Source organism: Lytechinus pictus, unplaced genomic scaffold (genome assembly GCF_037042905.1).
Source record: "Lytechinus pictus isolate F3 Inbred unplaced genomic scaffold, Lp3.0 scaffold_19, whole genome shotgun sequence".
Classification (NCBI taxonomy): Eukaryota; Metazoa; Echinodermata; class Echinoidea; order Temnopleuroida; family Toxopneustidae; genus Lytechinus; species Lytechinus pictus.
In genome coordinates this window covers 13,804,973-13,827,803 of record NW_026974140.1, presented here as the reverse complement: position 1 = coordinate 13,827,803, position 22,831 = coordinate 13,804,973, and the positions used below count along the sequence as shown (strand labels likewise).

The window sequence follows — 22,831 nt, the reverse complement described above, 5'->3', positions numbered from 1 at the left end:
AGGGGACTATCTATCATCAATCATTAATATGTGAGACCCAGTTTGACATAAATGGATTGTTAACTTTGTAGTTCTCAAACTTTGTATAATGCTTCATTTTAAATACATTTGATATAATTATTAGTTCATAGTGATGATGTTCACCATCGATATAAAATGAAGTTAATTGACTTTATGTTCTTATAGTCATGTGAAGTGGAATAATTTATTGTCATTGAGAGTCTATAAAAACCCTGTAAATTAAAAGACAAGACAAGATACTGTTAAGTAATTATCTCCTGACTACTTCTGACTTATACCAAATACTCAGCTAACTAATTTCACAAACTACATGTACAATGATTTTAACTATATATACCTTTATAACTTGTATGGTGCTCTTGTTTTAAATGAACACCCATGTAGGCACTCTGATACCTAAGTCACATTTGCTCTACGGCAGCCCGAAAACAGTGGTTTTAACATTTTTTATACCAGCTACATATAGGTGGTTTGAATAAAAATGAATAAAACAGCTGCTTTTTACTTGCCGTACGGCCGCAGTTTAGTGAGATATTAAATCCTTATTTGATACAAATTACGAGATCTTTTCCTAAATTTTCCAACAAGACATTTTTAACCTGAAAAGGGTGAAAGTGAGAAATCAAGTCTGTTCCCTTCCACAGCCCCAATGTGATGGCATATGTCATCAGGAAGCTAACCTTGATTCAAAGTTTCAATATTATTTCAATTTGTTGTCAGTAGAGTGAAACAGTCTGAGAGAAGAAATGAAAAAAAAATTCTTGTTTCACACTCATCATCTTGCATCTCTGCCTCGGATACGCATCTTTTCCGCACCGCCCCTGACCTTCTAGGGTGATGAAAAGTTTTTGGGTAGCTTCGGCAGAACTGTCAGCAGGACCGACTTGCTTATTGACATCTCAATTGCAAGATCAACTTTTAAGAGTGTCTTGAACATGCTTTGGGGGTTTTAACCCCCCCCCCTTTCTTCATTTTTTTAACCAGGAATATCACAGACTTAGATTAATCTTCTATTATTTTCGTCCATCGATTTTTATACTCATTTCTTTATCTTTCTCTTGAGTTCACTTCATTTACACTTTCCTTTCCTTCTTTCCCTTTCTTTTCATCTCTCTCATCCCGTATAATCATCACCATTTTCATGAACCATCGTAAGAGGGGTCAGCAGACAGAAACAACTTTTGAGATAAATACGTTTTGCTACTATAAAAAGTACATTACCATAATTTAAAAAGACTGATACTCTCCATTCTCTTCCTCCATCTTGACCATTACATAAAACAATTGCACTGTAAATTGCTAAGGTTTGTGTTAAGTGACCCAGGACTGTTAGGTCTGTATGCAAAGATTTTTGTAGTGGAAGATCATTATTACCTTTTTCAAGGTTGATCTGTTTGTCTCTCTGACGTGCATTGTCTGATGCTACCTTCAGTAGACCCTGGATGTTGGTGAGGAGAGTTTCCATGGAGGATGGACCCTGTAACAATGGAAGAAAAACAATAGAGGGTGAGAGGGAGAAAAACAATAGATGACAAGAGAAAGAATAAAGATGAAAAGAGGAAGGAGAGGGACAGAGGAAGAGTGGGAAAAAGAAAGGGACAGAGATAGAAGGGTGAGACAGACAAGTGAGAGCAAAGGAGAGAAGAAAGAAATAAAGAAAACTAATACAAAATCTTCTTTCCAAAATCTGTAAAAGAATGAACAAATATTATTTTTGTTTCAAAGCAATGTACATTAATTCCCTTGAATCTGATGATTAGCAGTTCATACTTCTTACCACTTGATGTGAAAGCATGTCACTAGCTGTCAATCCACTCATGGGCATCCCTGATTGGTTGGTGTTGTTGCCATGGAGCTGTTCATACTCCTCCCCTCTTGGGTGTGCCCCTCCCTCGGAGAGAGATCCATCTACACATGGAATACAAAATTATGGAAAAATTAAGATATTTCAAACAAAATGAAGTATTCAGCATATCATCATCGTCATCATGCACCATCACCATCTTCATCATCTATTTGGTTTGAAATTAATATCTGAAACCATTAGGTCTTCTCCAAACATAGCAATTGGATGTGTGCAGTTGGACCACAAAAAAGGGGGGTCCCCCTTACCATCTTTATCTGGACCTCCATAAAGATACTTGAAGAACCAAACCGACATTTTGAAACAATGTATTACAGTTTAATCACTATGATGCACAGTGAGACGTAGAATCAAATAAAAACATTGGTAAAGATTCAATACCAATATGATGCATATATATAAACCTCATACTATATTGATTTCAAAGGAGGAAGAATCCATTCCTTTGGAAAATATTCCTCTTTTTATTTTGATTCTCATTCTCAAGGAAGCATACGGGATAAATCAATACCTTCATCTGGTACTTTAGCCACATAAATACAAATCTTGGAATATTATTTACAAATCGTGAAGTGAGAAATTTCAACAATGCCAAACCTTTATAAGAGAATAGGAACTGGACATAGTTTGGTCTCTCGCCAATATCATCACTGCATGCCATCTAAGTTCACTCACCAATATTAAGTATTAAAATTATCTTGTATGTGTGTTCAGCTAATACACTTCATATTGATATTAGAAACTTGTCATCGCTTTTTAAAATTGAAATAAAAGTCTAATCAATAGAAATATCACAAAATGGAGAAAAAAACCAAACATGTAATTGATCATCAATTAAACTCATGCTCAGTTACAAAAGATCATTCATCAATATCATTTAAAGTCTTGGGTTATTTAATTAAGCTATGACAAAAGAACTCAAGAAATCAAGTGATGCTGAATCTCCTAACCTGATAAAACAATGATAAATGGTATAAGTTTGCATTGGACTGCTTGGCAGCAGGAATTTGAATCTATGAAGATCACAGCTAATGCAAAATGAAATGGGTAAAATTTGATTCAACACCCATGTTGCAGTAGTTTGTAATGTCAGTAATTTCAAGAAACTTATGAATTCATAGCTTAATCACCTACAGGATCTCTTTACTCACGGGAACATTAGCATTTTTTTATATCTTCATTCAGAAAGGTTTAAATAAAAAGCTTACTCATGCCTGAGGGTTTGTTCTCCTCTCTTGCATTAGCTGTTTTAAAAAAAATTAAAAGAAAATAATATTATATAAACAGTAAGTTCAAGACAAAACGAAAATAGCAAACCAATAACATAGTAAATTCAAGACCTCCACTGCACATTATTTTTTTAATGTAAAAAAGTACCTTAGTTAAAACTTGTTGAAAAAAAACACCAAAGTTAATTTCAAGCAGGGTTATGTTACAAATGCAAGTTATGATTAAAATCGCTAAATTGGGTTAATTCAGTTGATTTTGAAATAGGTTTAATACGATATAAAACATTTTTGCATTCATGCAAGATTCACACTTGCCTCTTTTCAATTCATTTTATTATTTGCCATTAAACAAATAGAAATTATCTTTAGAATTTATAAGTCAAAAGCAAGCACAAAACGGCATTTTATTTTTTGTTTTGTTAGTTCTTTACTTTAGCATTGAATAAATTCTGACAAAGAATGTTAGAGACCATAAATAAATGTTATATCCAGCCGTGTAAACATGCAACAGTTGCCACACATCACACAATAATATCCAATGAAAATAAAGACCTTCTTTGTCAAACGGGAATCAATATCTCAATATTCAGCCAAAACATATACGCATGGACATAATACCTTTTAAAAATATGAGCCAAGACACTTGAACTCAGTACATTTAAGTTTCAAGTCTCTATCAATGTTAATATCCGTATAGGAACTTGCCTATGTATTTTTGAACCGTCCTCTTTATGTGTCTGTTTTGATTTATTTTTGCTCATAGTAAGATTTATGATGACAAAAACTGACATAAATTGTAATAGTAGTGAAATCAATACATGTGGGAACTTCAGGGTTGATTTATTGATTGATTTATTTTGTTTTCCATAAAAATAATCACCCTTTGTGATCTCAATAAACCTGATTTTGTTATTAAAAAAAGCTTTGTTCTTTTTTTCTATATTAATAATTACAGCAAATGGCTTGCAATTAGATGTGAATCTTTTGTTCTTCATCGCTCACACAGGCAATGGAAGTGTATTTTTGTGTGATGTTATGACTACTACCATGAGGGGGTTATAGGAATACTTGCTCATCATTTGTAGATGTTGTCTGATCAAATCTCGTGTACCTAGGCTGTGTTCCATGGCTGCCATTGCCTCCTGGTGAATACGATCACTCTCCTTCTCGTCCTCGTCTTCGTGCATGGCCGATGATGAATCGCTCTTTGGGGAGAGTCCACCCTGTGACCCACCCATCCTGGGGCTAGGGCCGTCCGAGGAGCGTGGAGAGAGATCCCCATTCTCTAGGCCTTCATCATGGTCATCGATGTCGACTGATGCATGGCTGTGTGAGCTGGGTTGGCTTGACTGAAGTATGAAGAAGAAATAATGACATTCTATCAATGTAATGTATTGATGGCAGATTTAGACAATGTCACTAATAAGTATTTGATAGATTTTAATGTTCACTTTAAATCCATCATCATCATCATAATCACAATCGCAATCAGTTTATATGCGTGATATTTTTTTGCCCAGAAACAGGAATGTTTATGTAATGCAATATTATATGGCAACATTGACAGTACTCTTTTTTATGAAAAAGTATAATTAATCTAAATTTTGACTCTCATACATTTTTAATACATCACTGTGTGCAAACATATACCTAGCAGTGGAATGAAATTCTGTCAATTCAAAGTTTTATTTTTAAACTTTTAGCAGTTGTAATAATTTCATGAATGATATGGGGATTTGCGTCTAAGATAAACTGCAATATTTAGCACACCCCAAAAAAAATTATCCAGATAATTTGTTTCAAATAAGAATAATAATGCAAATATATTATACTCCCAAGAAAACAGAAAAAAAAGAGCCCTTCTGCTTCTTAAAAGAAATGCAAAGACCAAAATGAAAACACACTGATGTCTCATATATCATCTGAGCCAATGAAATATTAGACAAGTTATATGCAACACAATACTACATGCAGTTACTCTATATATATTTGTTGCAAAAAGAGGGATTTATGTAGGCTAATGGAAGCAGCTTCTTTTAACCATTTGTATGTGATAATTATGCCTCCCAGGCACACTTTATCATTATCACTTTTAGCGTTTTGTAAACCAATAAAATTCATCAATGACAACAAAAATCTGAATATCATCTGTCTCACGTTGCCACAAACAAAATAGACTTTCCAGAAAGGATCTGAAATTGCACAACCAAATACATCCATCTTTCTGCTCAAAACACAGCATCATAAATATTTTCTCAAATATGCCCTGAAAACTTTCTCTCTATTCCGTTGCCATTTTTTGAAAAGAAAGCTTGGTTGTCAATGGGTTTCCCGTAAGCCCAGGCATCCAACTCGGTGACACACAGCACACTTATGTAAAGCATCATCAAATTTTACGAGCAACGCAGCCCTCATCTATTATTTGTTGTTCTCGTCTACTTCGGCGGAAATAAAAGTTCCATCGATCCCGCGGCTACTCTATGTGTTTAACAACAGTGGTATGACGGAGTAAAGAAGTCATCACGACATACCAAACCCTAGGGTTTTTTGTTTGAGGTGGGAAATTTGCGGTAACAAAAGACGTTTTCCTTAAATATTAATTCACATTTCAACTTGAATGATTCATCCCTCGTACCGGGCAATCTTTCTTCAATCTTTCTTAGAATAATTTCCTCTGAGTATGAGGGGATAATTGTCTTAAAACAGAACATTAAAAGGTTACTGATATGTGTAAGACCCTGTTACATAAAGAGATTTATATTTTCAATTGATGGTAATATTTTTTTTAGAGTTTGGTCCAAAATATTGATATTACAATGAGCTGTATGTGTAGATATCATTGTGTCACTATAATGCCCTAGTCTTCTTTTGCATAGGAAAGGTAATATTTCTCAATGTAAATTTAATGTTAATTTTTCAAATGTTTTTACAATTTTTCAATCCACAAGAATCTGATCTGGTAGAATGAATTAGGTATTGTAAATGACCAATATTGTAGAATCCAACGTGAGATGGACTTTTGAGGCTGTCTTTTTGGACTGCCACGCACTGCAATAAAAACTGTCGAAAAGATCAATTCTATTTTCATATTTTAACATAAAACAAAATACCTTATTATCAGTTATACACATTTTGTTTAAGTAGAACGTTTTATTTGAATGAATACATGTATCAGGCCTTAGGTTTTAATATTTTTAGGGTAGGGCACTTTCCTACATGGCCAGATTTTTATATTACATCTCAAATGAAAAAAATGAGATGTATATAATATCTGTAAGATGAAAAACAGGCCCAAACAATGTTTTCCAAATATGCACCTACCCATACCAAAATATTATATTAACGAAGTAGTTTTATAATTGATACTGAATCCAAGATTATGTCAATGATGTAGTTTATCATTGATACTGAATCCAAAAATTAACAGCTGTAGATGAATATCATTTTAACTGCTTGTAATTAGTAAGTATAGGCCTACTCATAAATTAAAGGTGACCATGAAACGATTCTAACCAAAATTTGTGATGCAGCATTTTCTCAAATAGCACTGTCAATATTTTGTTAAGATGATCATGAAAATCTTGAAAGACCATAAGAGAAACTTAGATTAAAAGAGTTTTTGGAACATGTTTGGCTAATTTTGTTTGAGGGTTGGTTAACCTTGAACTATTGAAACTGTCTAGACAAGTATTCCAATTACAGCCAGGTGTATCAGTGATATGACAGGTAGGAAAGACAAAAAAGATTATTTGAAGAAGAAAGAAAGATAGGCGACATACCAGGAGAAAGAGAGAGATAGATAGAAAGGGAAAGTGAAAGGGAAAGAAAGATAGACAAAGAGAGTGGGGGGAGAGAGAGAGAAAGATACTGCAAAGTATGAATAGGAGGGAAGAAAAGAAATTCATTGAATGTTAAACTTAAACCCCTAAAAATCAAGTTCAAGAACATCTGAAAAAGGTAGTGAAGTGACTATGGGCCCTTTCACACGTGAATCTTGAATCATCATTGTACCAGTTGATGATTGCAATTCGTCTTTAGAATCATCAGACCTTTCACACGCTCACTCGAAAAACTGTGATTTGAATTCAAATTCAAAAGCGAAGGCGGTATGTGTCCTTGGTGACTCGTCAATAAAAGCACTGCATCGATACGATAAGTGCATGACAATTGTATTATCTGCGGAAGTGCTTGAAAGGACACGTAAGCTCCGCCCTCCAAAAGATGTTTTGGAGGTCAAGCCTTTCACACGTAAAATTCGTACCGAAATTTGAGTGAAACTTAACTAAAATTCACCTCCAGAGTAGAATTAGAATTTGTGATTGTGATTAGCCTTCATGATTCTAGTTTGGTTTCACACGTGCTAAGAATTCGTCATTAGCTTTGTTTCCCACTGGGATCATTCAAATTATGATTTTTTTAGTTTGTGAAAAGGTGGTAAGCTGATAACAAGGGCATTTTTAAAAGTAAAATGTAAGGACCTGGTACATCTTTTTGAGTGGATTTACAAAATGGAGAATGTTGTGCAGAAAACCCCTGGTTCACAAAATGGACCCATGATAAAATCCCATGCACAAGTCATGAATGTTCTCGTTTCCAGCATAACTTCATATTTTAAACCATTTCATAATGCCAACTCCAAATCATAGACTTTAAAAAAAGTGCCCACAGAAAAGTTGGTTGAACACTAAGTCTCAAAAGCGAATGCCAACATACAACCAGACACTCAAAGTGCCAAATCTATCATCTAAATTACAGCTCACTCAACCTAACACTTTTCTCACTTTTGAATAATTAAACTCCCAATTACATTAAACTTCAATATCATGCACATAGCAATTAAGCGTCAGCCCGGCTTTCATCTAATCAACAATTCACTACTGCATGGTCGACAAATGGAGGTGAAATTCTCAAGTAATAGCTCTTGTTGAGTACAAGAGGGTTACATATCCACATGATTATTTAAAGTTTTCAATGATTCACATGAAAATAAGAGATAAAATCAATCTTTATATTAAATCAAGATTCAGAATATATTTTATGATTGAATCTCTTGTCTTGTTAAATTAAAATGAGTGATCACACATATACAAGCCAATTATTTTTTTTCTGTTTATGTATTAAATTTTTTTCATTTAAAAGTTTCAAAAGATACTGTTACGGGCAATGAATAAATTCATGACACACAATATCTGCCAGAGAAATTCTATGAAATGATTGAAAATGATTATACATTATTTTCAATGATACCGTTACCTCAAAAGACATTCAAACATGGCAAAAGCTTCATCGAAAGACATTCAGCCTCATTAAATATCATAAAAAGACCCAACATCTCGTCAAATATCATCAAAACGACCTTCAACTATCTTAATTCTTCCCATTTCAAGATAAATGATTATGGCAAAAATGTTGCATAAGTATGCTTCAACGAGCAATAGCACAAATGGCTTTACTTTAATCCAAATTCATTACGGTAAAATGTTTGCGCGGTAATAGTTTTTAATGCAGAATCAATCTCCAATGTAGTTGTAATGACTACTCATTACTAGATTATAGCATACCCTAGGGAGACGGAAAGGAAGGACTCCAGATAGATAAAAACTAATCGAAACTTTTATTTCACTGATCCTTTTTCGTGTAATTAGCTGGTCACGGCTGATATTAATGATTTTGGTCACGTTAGGAGTGCATAGATAAGTGGGAAGCTGAATCGAAAGTGCATCTCCTCCACCATACAAACATGAATTACAGATCTATGACGTTGCTACTCTAACAGACACAAGAATTAATGAGCCGAGGGTGTATGAGACTTCTGAACTTTATGTCTCTTTCCTTTTGTTTCTCTTTCTTCCTCGCTCTTGTCTCTCTGTTGATATCTCTCTCCTTCTTACCCCTTCTACTTTTATTCCTTCTGCAACTGTGACAGCATGATTGTGAAATAATTATGGTGATTAGGAGAGGAATGAATATTTGAAGAGAGCCCCCTATTAGTCCACGATCTAATGGCCCTCATGAATATTGATGTGGTTCATGGTTATGAGCGTTGCCTTGCGTCAGGGCCTAGGGTGAGATGTACTAAAGCCTTTGCTTTGGCAGTAGGGCCCTCATTATTTCATGTATGTGTCTCTGCATGTTTCATACATACTCCATACTCTGCATGAAGTTTTTCGCCCGGTGCTATTAATTATTTGACATGACCGGCGTAGGGTCTCATTGCTCCTCCACCCGATGACATGATCTTTCATGGGCTCACTTTTCACAAAGTACACCCCATCATAAATTCATTTTCTAATGCATAAACAAGAGTTCAGCCAATTGCTGCTGATGATTTCAATCATTTTGTCATCCTGCACCATGATATCCTATTTCAGTCTTCCAACATATTTTCCTTTCCATCCTTTGTTTTCTTTTTTTTTTATACATTTTTTAATTTTTTCAAAATAAATTTTGATCAATTTTAAATTTTAGCCCTACTGCATTCTATTTATGTAAAATTGAATCAAATAAAGTTAAGGTATTTAAGAATTCTTGTCCTTTTCACTATTATCATCTTATTCAATGTTCTATTGTGAAGCCATCCTATTTTTATCATTCTCTTATTCATTGTTCATCATTCGACATCATCAAAATCAATGCTACCAATACAATCATCAATTTCAATAACATTCAGCAAAAGAAATTAAAAAAAAGAAATCATTGCAAATACTGCAGTAAATACCAGGATTAATATCATCATCACCACCATAAACATCACCATTGTAATCATCATGATCAAGATCATCATCACCATCCTCATGACCATGATCATGATCATCATCACCACCATCATCACAGCCACCATCGTCTTCATCACCACCATTATCATCATTACCATCATCAACATCGTCATCTTCATCAACATCATCATCTTCACCAACATTTTTATCATCATCACCATTATAATAATAATAATAATAATAGGCATTTATATAGCGCCATCATCACCATCATCACCACCACCATTATCATCATCCTCATAATTCTCATCATCCTCATCACTATCATCTGCTTACCGATCTTGGGATGCCTACAGATAGCTTGTGCAGGTTGTGGAGATGGGCGGCTCCCAGGTCGGCATGGTGAAGGTGGTGCATCTCGGCAGCCTTGGAGGGTGATGTAGTCAGATGGTTGGTCGGCATGGAGATGGATGATGGGAGGAATGCTGGATGAGTAGCCAGGAGATACGGGGAGGCTGCAGCCAAGTGCTCGTATCCATTGAATGGCAGACGGTGGTGGCCTGTAATAGGAGAACAAAGATTGGCCCATTGAATGAACAAGATACCACACTCTCAGTTGTGGAAATAATTGACATCTTTCCTCCCTTTTGCTCCTTCCTCATAATGTCCTTTCCTAGCCAAAAAATGATACATATTTATGAATGATATAATGTGTAGTAGCAAAAGAATACCTTTTCCAAATATTCTGGAAAAGGAATTTAAAATTCAAGAACGTTATTATCGTCTCTGGTCTATATCTAATTTAAACCCATCTTTTACTTTCTTTGAAAACAAACTGACAATTTGAGTCGTCACTTTTTTTATAAAAATAGAGTGTCATTATCTCCTTCATTTGATTTAAAATAATGCTCAGTGAAGAACAGCCAAAAATGGGAAGTGCAGTTCATAATCAATTGATGAAGGCCATTGCAAAGCATGCATGCATGTCCAAACAATACATATTGGCAAATGGAAAGAAGCAATTTAGACGGCTCTATGTTACATTTAATCATCTAATGAATGGCGTAATTTAGTCACAAATTGATGAAAAGGGAATTTGGCTTTCATCATGCACCCACTCAATCATGACGATAGGAAGCAAAAGTAATTAACACAAATTGATGTTACGACTGATATTCGTTTGACCATTATAAATGCATAAATGGCTTTTATGTAACCAATTTGTGCATATACAATAGTTCAATTTTCAATCATATATCATCTCTCTTAAAAGCCGTTAAAAGACTGGTTTCCTTAACACTCCCCATAAAGACTCTTTAATTTCTTCATAATTTGAATATACTTTCATTCAAAACTTTTTTAGAATAATAAATAACTTGAAATACGTGTTATTTAAACAATTTTTTTGACACATTTTATTCTTAAGAGTGGCAGCAAGCTTTTTAAAACGCATTCAAACTAGGTATAGGAGAACGGTTTCAAACAAAGGGGAGAGAAAATCAACTCCAAAGGTATTGACATTTCTGTTTGACAAAGGGTTTTCTTTTCACCACAGTTATCCTTAAAATGAATAATTCCGAAACTGGAGAGTAGCACATGATCTCCCCTAAAGCTGCTTACAAATCTAAGGATTTTTATCCTTTTCTTCTTTAAGTGTTACCAAAAGTCAATGACCTCACTTCAAAAGTCTGGTCTTCAAAAGTGATTAGAAATGACACTGATTTCTCTCTCGCACTAAAACCAGACTCTATTCACTCCATCTAAACCCCCCCCCCCTCATTTTTGCTCACTGTCGTTCACTAGAATGACAAATAAAACATCAGAATAAAGTTGCAAAGCTGTCATCAGTTACAAATTACAATACTATTCAAAATTCAACCAGCTAAATTTTAAAAGCTGACCTTTAAAAAGGTAATATTTCTTATGACATCTTGAAATTAAAAAAAAACATAGAAGTTGTTTTTACTGTCAATTTTCTGTTGCATTGTCTTAAAAAGTATCAGCAATAATTAGAAAAAATAGAAACATTAAAATTAGTTTTCTGTTAGTGTGAATGAAGCCATTTGAACACTGACTGTATCAATTCCATCCATGCAGAAAGCCCTTACCACAGCTCAACCATACACCTGGGTTACATTTGTTTCTAGAAGTGTCGAAACTGTAATGTTTTGAGATTTTATTTTTTAAATACAAAAGTGGGGCCCTCTGGGATAGGTGAATAATGACAGATTTTGACTAATTTTGACTGAATTGGGTATACAAGTTTTATTTCATTTCATTCTTTAATACGCCTGGCTAATGGGGATGAGTTTCTTGACTAAGTGAAGGAGAATAGATGTTACTGAACAAATGATATGGGGAAATAACATATATAAAAAGAAAATTACATAAAAAGAAAACAAAGTTAACAGGAAGTGGTTTCAGACCGCCTCGAAGTTCATCAGTTCCCGGTATTTTCTGATCTAGAAATTTACCCAAATCAGAAAATACCAGTAACTTGGGCAGTCTGAAAGCAAATTACACGTAATCTCCCCGAAAGAAAATACCCGCTAAATAGTAGGTATTTTGGCAGTGTGAAAGCAAATTACGGGAACTTTTAGCCTAGCGTGAAGTGGGGCGCAGGCGCCGTGGGTGGCTCAATGCTGAGCTAGTGATTTCGAATCTCGCGCCTTGCTTGCTTATCAGACCACACTGCGCATGCCTGAAAATGTTCTTGTGATTTAACAGGGATTCTTTTGATCGAGGCGGTTTAAAACCATCTAGGGAAAACAAAATGCAAGGACTATATATGAGGAAAGTGGTTCAAATTTTTAATAAAGTTGCCCTTCAAGCGAACTGTCAAAGTTCAAATACATTATCTCTTACCTTAGCCAGGAATTCCCTTCCTTAGCTCATGGACCTACTAGAGTAGGTCCATGCTTAGCTTAACTTTGCTCTTATCATATTGTAGTTCCACGCTTTTATATAGGGCAACTGCATAACAGAGCCATAAAGTGCCTTGGAATTTACCTTCATTATTCATACATGAACTCTCTTTTATTATCATTCATATGAATCTGCCCAAATGAACTCATTTTTATATAATACATGGAGGAGGGCGAAAGTTGGGGAGGGATGGTGGGAAGAGGGAGCGAGTTAGGGAGGGAGGAGGGGGGCACGGAGGGATAGAAAAGGGAGGGGTATCAATAGTGAGGGTGATGCAGAACATTTTTAAGAAAGGGTCGATTTGAATGAGAAATAAATCTAATTTGGGCAAGTTGAAGGTGAGGAGTAGTGAGCTAATCAGGGTTCGGAAGTGAACATGACACATACTTCCAGAGTTTGTAATCTCATCGGGTTTTTGTGACTTTGCAATGTACACAAATCAAACGGATCAGCTATCTTCAGGGACCCTCAGGTTTTCAATCCTAGTAAGTTTTGTTATGATTTATGTCTTTTCCCCTTTTCTTGACTGGTTTCCCTTGATTTTGATCTCTAACTCTAAGTCCTTTGATAAACTCTTTATTGATCTCACTGGAAGCTAGGAAAGGCTAAGGAATTGAAACAAGGATGTATATTTATTTATCATTGAATTTCATTGATTAACCCTGCGCTCTGCCATATTACATGCAAAAACTGACGATGAATGGTTATGACATTAAATCAACAATTTTCTTGATAAAAATCATTCTTAACCAATTCCATCTCATGACTAATAACCTTGCATTATTACTTATGAAAATGTTAGAGAAAGAATAATTTGCTTTCCTGACCATGCTGACTATATACTGTACATGAAGGACAAAGCAATCCAATTATTTTCACAAGTATGTTGATTCATAATTAGGTAATTTCGTTAGAAAAGTATCCTAGGCACCTTTCAAAGACCAAAAGCAATGGCATGTATGAATATTTAATTTTCAATTCATTTGTAAGAGGTTATTTTCACATCTATTGTTCTATTTGTTTCCATTTCCCATTAAGATATTTTCTTTTAATCCACAAAGCATTAAGCACAATCTAAACCTTAATGGTGCTCTTCTCTTGTGATATTAAAATGAAGAAAGTAATGTTTCAGAACGTACATTCATATCGCGCAGCGATAGAATAGAGCTATCTTCGAATATGACTTGTTGCTTGATACACTGCCATGGTTACAATGATTTTGATCTAAGATAAATGTTGCATAGACAGCAGGTACATCTTAGCCTTTTTTCAAAACCCAAAGGCCCAGAAAGATGTTTGTATTATCCTCAAAGATAGGCAACACAAATATAATGAACGGAGCCCTCACCTTTCGAGAATGACGTACTTGCTAACTTCCAGCAGAGACTTTCTACAAATATTTTCAAAGAGGGTTTATCTAAATTTGTTACGGAATCACTGTGACACAGCAGAACGACCCACCTTTCAAGTAATTACATTACCGCAACCCCAATAAAGCAGCCAAGCATAATTTAAACGGAAAATGATGGTTCAGCTCTTATTTTATCTAGTATTCTCCAGCCCCTTCCACGATAACTTTCAACTTTCATAGCCGGGGGCTAAAATGTTATAGGTACAGCAACCCTATCGCCATCAAATAATATCACATGGTTTTTTATCCGTCAAATGACAACACAGACTAACTTATTTGTTTCTCTATTCAGAGAAGCAACCGACAGATGCAACAAGAAGACTTTGTAAAGTCGATGACACCGCTGAGTGAAAACAAGCCAATTTTGAATTGTAACTATGGTTACAGATTGATTGAGATACGCACTGGGAATTGGAGCATATCAGTCTTTTATTTTCTTTCACCCCCAACTCATATTTTTGTTTTCCCACTTTAAATTTGGCATCACACAGGGAATTAGGAAGAAGAAGAGTGATAAAGAGTGACAGAATATCAGACACAGATAGAGAGAGAGAGAGAGATAGGGAGAGAGGGGCAAGGTGAAAAGGAGAGTGATGGGAAAATTAGAAACTTGTGAGCAATAGGGAGAGAGAGAAACCTTAATTCAAGACATTGTAAGGTAGAAAAAAAGCCAATAGCAATTCAATTTAAAACATGAACATCCAATTACAAGATAACACACAAAGTTTAACATTATGAATAAAAAAATAAATAAAAGATCAGAAGTAAAGAAAAAATGCACCATCTGCAATAAACAAACATAGGACTGTAACAATTGGAGTAAAATGAAAAAAATAGATGAAATTGTAAAATCAGTGCATAATTATTTTTAAAAATGAATGTCAGATAGGAAAGTAAGAAGCTACTAAAAGAAAGATGATGAAATGAAATAAAGCACAAATGGCTACTTCTAAATCATACAGAGAGGGGGAGCACACTTGATGGAGGAAGTTTTCATCTCGTAAACAGACAACTCTAGATGACAGAAGGATGCACGACAGATTAAAATCTTATCAATAGTTTGTAGAAAGAAGAGAGGTCCAACGGAGCCATCCATCTAGCTGACATAGGTCTCCTTGAATGTGAATCGGCAGAAAGCAGCGTGGAAACCGTCTGTCCATGGTCCGGTAAAATTGTGTTTTTGGAGGAAGGGGGAGATGGGGTATCATGACTGGCTAGCCACAGGTGCATGTGACCCTTTCTTCCAGGGAGGGGGGTCTGATGATAAAGAGATTTATTGACAGAGATGGGGTACAAGCATATACCCAGTCTGCAGTCTTTTCCTCAAACTTGTAAAACATTTTCTATGCAATGATTGACATCTCTCTAAATTACTTTTGTGAAGTGAAACTATTCAGAAAGGTCAAACAAATTATTTCTTTAATTCTACTTCAGTTTGGTAGTTTCCCCTCTCCTATTCATTCACCTGATTGCAAATCAATTTGAGCAGGAATCATATGACTTTTTTTTCGACCACTCATGCTCCCTGCCTGCAAAGGGAAAATTTCAATTTTTGAGATGTTGGTGATAAGATGAGGAAAGTGATGAAATTGTTTTCAATCCATGTTTTCTGATGAAAGAGATTAAAAGAATGAGAGCTGACAATGACAACGTACAAACGTCACAAGCTTCGGATCAGGAAAATGACTAAGCTCTTCTTTCACATCACCTCGACAATTCATTACACCTTCTTTCTCATTAATGACCCCCCACCCCACTTTAAGAAGGTGTTGTATTCTCTCAAACTTGACAATGACATCGCTGATATTTGTCAACTTGTAAATCTATATTTGAATATATTTTCTACTTAACAAAAAATATTGAGGCCTACATGAATTGAAATTTTCCCAACAAGGCTAAAAATTTCATCCAGTTTGCATTGCAGTGGTGGCAAGTGGAATGAACTGAGAGCACCAAGGATAATAGTTTTCAGTTCACATCTCATGAACTATAGAGTCACTAGTTTGCAAACATAGAGAGTCAAACTCCCCTGGTTATAAGAATTTGTATTATTCTAATATTTTTAATATATCACAGATCATGCATGCATTCCTTATGTTCTGGTTGGAAGCCCAAAGATGGTCTTTATGTCACTCAGTTGAAAAATTTTCTGCGAGCGAGAACATCTAGCTCTCTACATATTAGCACATACTAAGCATGCAAGATGGTGATATGTGACAACTTACCATTTTCCAGTTTGGGTCTTTTGAGGAGGTCAAGAGTGGGTCCCATACGAGAGAGTCCATGGATGGTTGGTGTGAGTGAGAGAGGAATGTTACGTTTCGGAGGTCTACCGGGTCGACTGCTGAGAAACACAGAATGAGAAGAAAGATATATTAGGCATGCTGAAGATTCATCATCATTTAAAAATTGATACTAATCTATTTCAATAAGATGATGTTGAAAGCAAAACATGCTGAACTTTCATAATACTCATTAAGAATGTGCATCCTTAGACCATTTGTAATTGGTCCATGCTTAGACCAAACACACAAAGAGCACCTGCTATACAGGGTAAGGTGATGATCACCTGAAAACCTCAGCATCATTACCCTCATTTAATTAACCCATGAACCTACTAATCTGAGTAGTAGGTCCATGATTAACCTCAGGCCAAATATTGCTATTAGTCTAAACCTAAAAAGGTGAAAAAAATTGTGTTTTAATTACCAAAAATAACATCGGATTCTGAATATTGAATTCAACAAGGGTCGGTGATCACATACTCTGCAAAACGCCAATCAAATTTACAACCCATGAAAAGTACATTGCCCCTAAAGCCAAAAGAAAACCCACAATTTAGCTCTCTTTGGGGAATCTTGTTCTAGTTCAGCTCACAATGACAAGAACCAAACTACCAAAGAGAGAAAAGAAAGAGAGAAAAAAACATCAAGATATTGCAAATCACCAAAGAAATGGAGTTTACCATTTCCCCAAATGACACTTTTGTGACTAGTTGCAGTTAGCCTCCATTCAGAAATGTAATTTAATAAAACACCTCATATTACAAGGGAGAGGTATCAGTGCTTGAAAAGAGAATAGGTCGAGAGAGAATGGGAGACAGGAGAGAAAGAAGGGGAGTAAGAGAGAGAGAGGGGGTACATGTAGTGGGAGAAAGAAAAAGGAGGAAGAGCAAGAGTGACAGAAGAAAAGGAAAAATCAATGCAATCAAACAATATACTTATCAAACCCTCTCTCATTGAAAAGAAAGAGAGAGAGAGAGATACAGTCAAACACGACAGCCAGCTGCTAAAAGACATACTAAGGAATGAAGAGATATTGGGAGAGAAGAAGAGAAAGAAAGAGAAAGAGTGAAAGACATTGATAGTTGGTGTCAGTGAACTTGGCGTAGTTGTTGGTAGGAGGACGTAGCTTTCAGAGTCACTGATACATCTAGAGTGAGCAAACATACCTTATAATGGCAGACTAGGTTAGACAAACTTGCACACGCTCGGTTTACGTATGCCAAACTTGTCGATTCTGCTTCAAAATCTATCTTACTCTTTTTCCCCTTACAAATCGAACATTTCTCGCGAGGCCCAGCGAGACGAGTTGGGGGAAAAGCCAGTCGGGGCACCTGACACCGAAAGCTAAAAACGATGAAAGAACGGATCTGTTCATTTGCACAGCGATTACGACCCATGACGAATGAAACGTGTATTTATGACAGAAAGAGAAATGGAAGAAAGAGAATGAGAGTTGAGGGAGAGAGAGGGGAAAAAAGATTGACCTATTTGTTTTTTCTCCTTCTGGATGTGACTTGCGAGAGGAGCTGAGCAAATGCAAGGACCAGTTTATAATTTCCCCTTACACCTTTGGGTTTGGGGGGGTAATGTTCCCAGGGAGCCGGGCGAGGGACAGGGGGGAATTTGGAAAATGGCTCTATCTGGGCCCCTATGTCAGTGACATTCAGTAACTGGGGCACACTTCTATACATGTACACAACTTCTAAAAACCTGCGGGCTGGTTAAAGGCTTTGGATGTTTAATATATGAAAGTATTAAATTGATTGATTGATCAAGCAAATACACTCTAACCTTACAACATCACTTAAAAAAAGGAAAACAAAAGAGAGCGTGGGGGGGGCGAACCTATACTTACCCAAGAGAGAATCATTCTCTTTGTTTCTATATACTTTGAACCTGATTGTTCTGAGTGTTTCCCCTCATCAAACTCACTTTCATTTCACAGAGGAAATGCAAGAGTTGACAGACAAACCCCTTAGGTAAATTAATAAACTAATTGTCACACCTAAAGTTAAATACATTTGCAACTATCAAACAGTGCTACACTGTCCTAATTTCAAATGTTTTGTATAAGTAAGCAGTTTCTTCAACCCCAAAAATGATAAAAATTTATCAACAAGTATTGTAAGAAAAGTTATTGATTTAATCCTATACATATCTCAGATATTGATGGTAAACTGAATATGCTTCAGTGGAATGTGTTTCTTTTTAAACATCTATTTTTTACATTCAGCTTTCTCATGCACTAGATAGAAACCCGAACAATGAAGTTAAGTAGGTGCTTAGGACTAAAGTTGTTACAATTAGCTAATTTGATGTAACTATAGGGGCCTTTTCACACGTGAATCTTGATTTATCATTGTAATGATGATTGCTATAGTTATCGTGACTGTGATTAGCGTTCGTGATTTTAATCATGTTCTAGTTTGGTTTCACACGTGCTAAATATTCGTCATTAGCCATATTTTTCACTGGAATCATCATTCAAATTACGTGGTTTTTTTAACCGTGTAAAAGGTGGTGATCAAATAAGATTAAATACAATTCATCTCAACATGTTTAGAAATTATGTTCTTCATGTCAACTTGTCGAGCCTCTGTGATTGGGCATGACAAGCCATTTCAATGTGCACCCAGAGATACTAACAACCCAATACCCTAGGGCCTTTTCATACACCCCCCCCCCCCCACAAATCTTATTTCCCAGCAACTGCCCAATGATCCATCTTTCCTATCCCGTCATCTGCATATGAAATAATGAGCGACTTATAAAATGATGAACCATAATAGGTACTGGGACATCACCTCTCATGTAAAATGAATCTCCGATCATTATATCTAATTTCGAGAGAGAAATGAACTTGCATGGTGTATTTCTGAGATGGGATATATGTGGTTCGTGATAACTGATACTTCATGAAGATTGTACTTCTCAATGTGGTAATTAGCACAGCCATCCATGAGCGAACATCCGGGTGCCTTGTTAATATACTGAAGTGAAAAAAAGCTTCAAATCTCTACATATTTGGTACATGAAACCAAGCACTATACATAATTTGGTTCAATTTCAACTGACACAAACCCACCCTGCCCCTCTCCCAAAAAGGGCAAACAAAAAACAAACAAAAAACACGTCTTTCACACAGAATAAATGATTTGTATTAGCTAATTTGAAAAAGAAGTAAAAAGAATCATCTTGAAAAGCATGAAAATAAAAATATTGCAAATGACTGGGAGAAAAATAAAAGAGATGTGTACATTCACCATGACATAAAAGAACAGAGATTATAGAAAACAAAAAACATAAATATTATCTTATCCACATCACAAAATCTTCAAATGTTTATTTAGTTTGTCAAGGAACACAATGCCACTTGAAAAATTAGTCATTTATAATATTCATCCAAACAAATATTTGAAGAAGGCTAGGTAACCACAAAACTAATTTAATTCTACATATTGATACACATATTCTACTCCATCACTTCCTTTGTAATAAATAACATCTGATTAAATTTCCTTTGATAGTAAATAACTATTCTAGTGTTCCGTGAAATGTGACACAGTTTCCTTTTTTTCATTGGACATAGCTGACTCTTAAGTATTTCTCATAATAAATGTAAACATAAATATAAAAAAGCAGGGGTTAAAGTCTTAATGATATCATTAGGTTTTCAGTCACCAACAGAGCACCTGATGTTAGATCATTAAAACAGATTTATTACAAAATCACAGAAATAGAATTTGGACAGGAAATATTTATCTCCTTGCTGCTGCTATCCCACTCGTCATCTCAAAGCTTGGAACTACATGATGCCTTCTTTAATAGTTTTTTTCTGAGATATTTCTCAAAACAGGGAGATGGGAAATATGTTCCATCTCTGAATCAATTAAAGCAATGAAACAATTTTGACTGTCCTCTCTAAAACTAAGGTTAATTTGCATATCATGAACAGTTGTGCAGTTGTTAGTTTTCTTAGTTATCTTGCTCTCAGAGGTTTGTAGCAGAAAATTTACCTTGATTTCAGTAAGATTGTTTAATGAAAAATAATATATTTTTTTCTCATTTTCCAAATCACCTTTATCCTCAGATGGGCAGCATATAGAAAATGATGAACATTCAAATCAGGGATGTACTAATAATTCCCTGATCAAAGGAGATAAGAAAACAATCAGTTCATTAAAACAGACAGAATGACATGAAAGTGTGAAACAAAATTACAAATGCCTTAATCAAAATTTTTATTTCTCACGCATATGAGAGAGATAACACATGATGTGTACTATTTCCTAACAATGCATTGATTGTCATTTCCTCCAAGTTGTTTTCCCAACTTGAGCATTAATGGTAGAAAAATACAATCACTAGTCAAAAGAAAACACAAAATGGCATTAGACAAATAAAGCAAATCCTCTAAAGAGGAAGACAAATTTTACACCAAAAACTTTATAGGTTAGAGGGATAAAGTGAAAGAAAACAGCCAGCCGCAGCACAAGTCAAAATTCATGATTTCTTTTTGGAGAGAGTCGGAAGGGAGAAGCTGGCACTTATGGAAAACAGAGTTGCAAGTAAAATTTCTTCTTTTGTGTGAAGTAGAGAGAACATCAAGCAAATTTCCATTTCAATTACATCAAGTCAGTCATAACTAAACATCTTCCAGGACTTTTCAAATCCTTTGTGGAGTAACTCTCAGCTTCACTCCTCTTCGCTGCCACCTACCCCACAAAAGAGATCAACGTTTGAAAAGCATGTTCCACTGTTACAATAATACAACTTTCGCTTGTTGGCCTTTGTGTTGTAGCACAGCCCATAGCAACACTCGGTTCACTTGAAACGAGAGAGAATGGAGGGAGGAAAGGGAAAGCTAGAAAAATAAAGTTGGAGGACTGACAAAACTTTGGAAAGCTTCTTATACATGGAACGGAAGCCCCCCAGTTAAAACACAGACAGGAGGGTTTTCTCTTTCTCTTCATTCTGCCTTTTATTTTTTTAATCCTGCGTGTAATTTCCAATGGGAACAATGGTTATGTTATGATTTATGATGCAAACTGAACACTGTTTCAAAACAGGAATGTTCACACTGTAAAAGCCAATTGTATTCCCCAAAATATGAATTTCATGAAATACAGGCCAAAAGCAGGGGCCCTAAAAAAGACAAAAATATTTGCGATCAAATACAAATGTTAAAAATTGTCATATTAAACAATAAGAGCATTAACAATGATTTAGATTGTTAATGTCATTGCCATTGTCAATTTGTGATCTATTCCAAACCTTTGCGTTGTAATGCCATGGATATCTACCATATCCATAAAAGTAATTGAATACTTTCAACACAAGTGGAATGTCATCAATAGTTACAGTGTAGTATCATCTCAAACTAATGAATGAGTTTCTTAAACTGTAACTTTATGATTATTTCACATATGAAAAATTATGATAAAACATATATATAGCATGAGATCAATCATGATAAAGCGATTAAACAGCTATAGAAAGTATTAATCCAATGATAAATGAAGGATAATGTTCTATCATTGGTGCTGTCCTTTCCTTTGACAAGAGACATGTATTTTCTGTGGAGAGAATGATCCGATCATGTTGACATTTCCAAATTGACTTTGCTTTGTCGTAATGCATTTGTTTACTTGTCATCACTTGAAATATGTAGCCCCAGGCCATAGACAAAGATGATGGATTCCAAGAAAATATAAGGGGGAGAAACCAACATCACAGAAATATATTCCTCCTATACTCCACTAATTTTCAACAAAAAGATTTCAGGATTCATTTTAATTTATCTTGTCAATCAATACATGAATGATTTGTTGATTTTAAAAAGCTCATGATTAAAGTAAGAGTTATGTCCCATATATCAAAAATTTTGAATGCTTCATTAATCAAGATCATTTGTAAATATTTTCATGGAAAATTGGAAATCGACATTTTGGCTTTTTAATATAATTTCCACAATTATTTTTTCTTCAATTGAAATTTCTAATTAAGAAGCTTTGAATATATCCCTATTCCTGGTGAATGTTCATAGAGAACAACCCAAAATCCATTTACAATGTCTTCATCGATCTATATGATTAATTTAACTCTAAAACTTATAATAAAGAATTTATTCATTAGAGGAGAGACCACTTGGAATATCTCAAAAGTCAACTGGTTACTGCACAAAGAATTTACCAGAGAATAGATGACTGAAGGCAACATTAAACCATTGAAATGAGATAAGTAATCACAAGAAAAGTAGATTTTAATAGCCATAGTGAAGCATGTAATCTAATGTAATCACATGCAAATCACACCAAATTCCATATACACAAATGAGAGAGAGAGGATTAACTCCTTCAACAGTTTCCAATATCTTTTTC

The 22,831-nt window shown here is 35.0% G+C and overlaps 1 protein-coding gene across 8 annotated transcripts in view; it reads right to left on the bottom strand.

Annotated features, from left to right (window-relative positions):
• LOC129260854 (dachshund homolog 1-like) overlaps nucleotides 1-16,507 on the bottom strand; it is a 30,589-nt gene extending 14,082 nt beyond the window's left edge. For 2 of the 8 annotated variants that reach the window (XM_064114623.1, XM_064114622.1), the window contains exons 1-6: nucleotides 16,392-16,507; nucleotides 10,167-10,390; nucleotides 4,187-4,463; nucleotides 3,094-3,129; nucleotides 1,799-1,929; nucleotides 1,396-1,498 (exon numbers count right to left, since the gene is read on the bottom strand). In XM_064114623.1, the coding sequence (XP_063970693.1) occupies nucleotides 1,396-1,498; nucleotides 1,799-1,929; nucleotides 3,094-3,129; nucleotides 4,187-4,463; nucleotides 10,167-10,390; nucleotides 16,392-16,437 (817 nt within the window). In that variant the 5' untranslated portion in view covers nucleotides 16,438-16,507. The remainder of the gene's footprint in view (nucleotides 1-1,395; nucleotides 1,499-1,798; nucleotides 1,930-3,093; nucleotides 3,130-4,186; nucleotides 4,464-10,166; nucleotides 10,391-16,391) is intronic. The other 6 variants (XM_064114627.1, XM_064114625.1, XM_064114626.1 and 3 more) reach the window with 3 other exon arrangements.
• Between the last annotated feature and the right edge of the window lie 6,324 nt (nucleotides 16,508-22,831).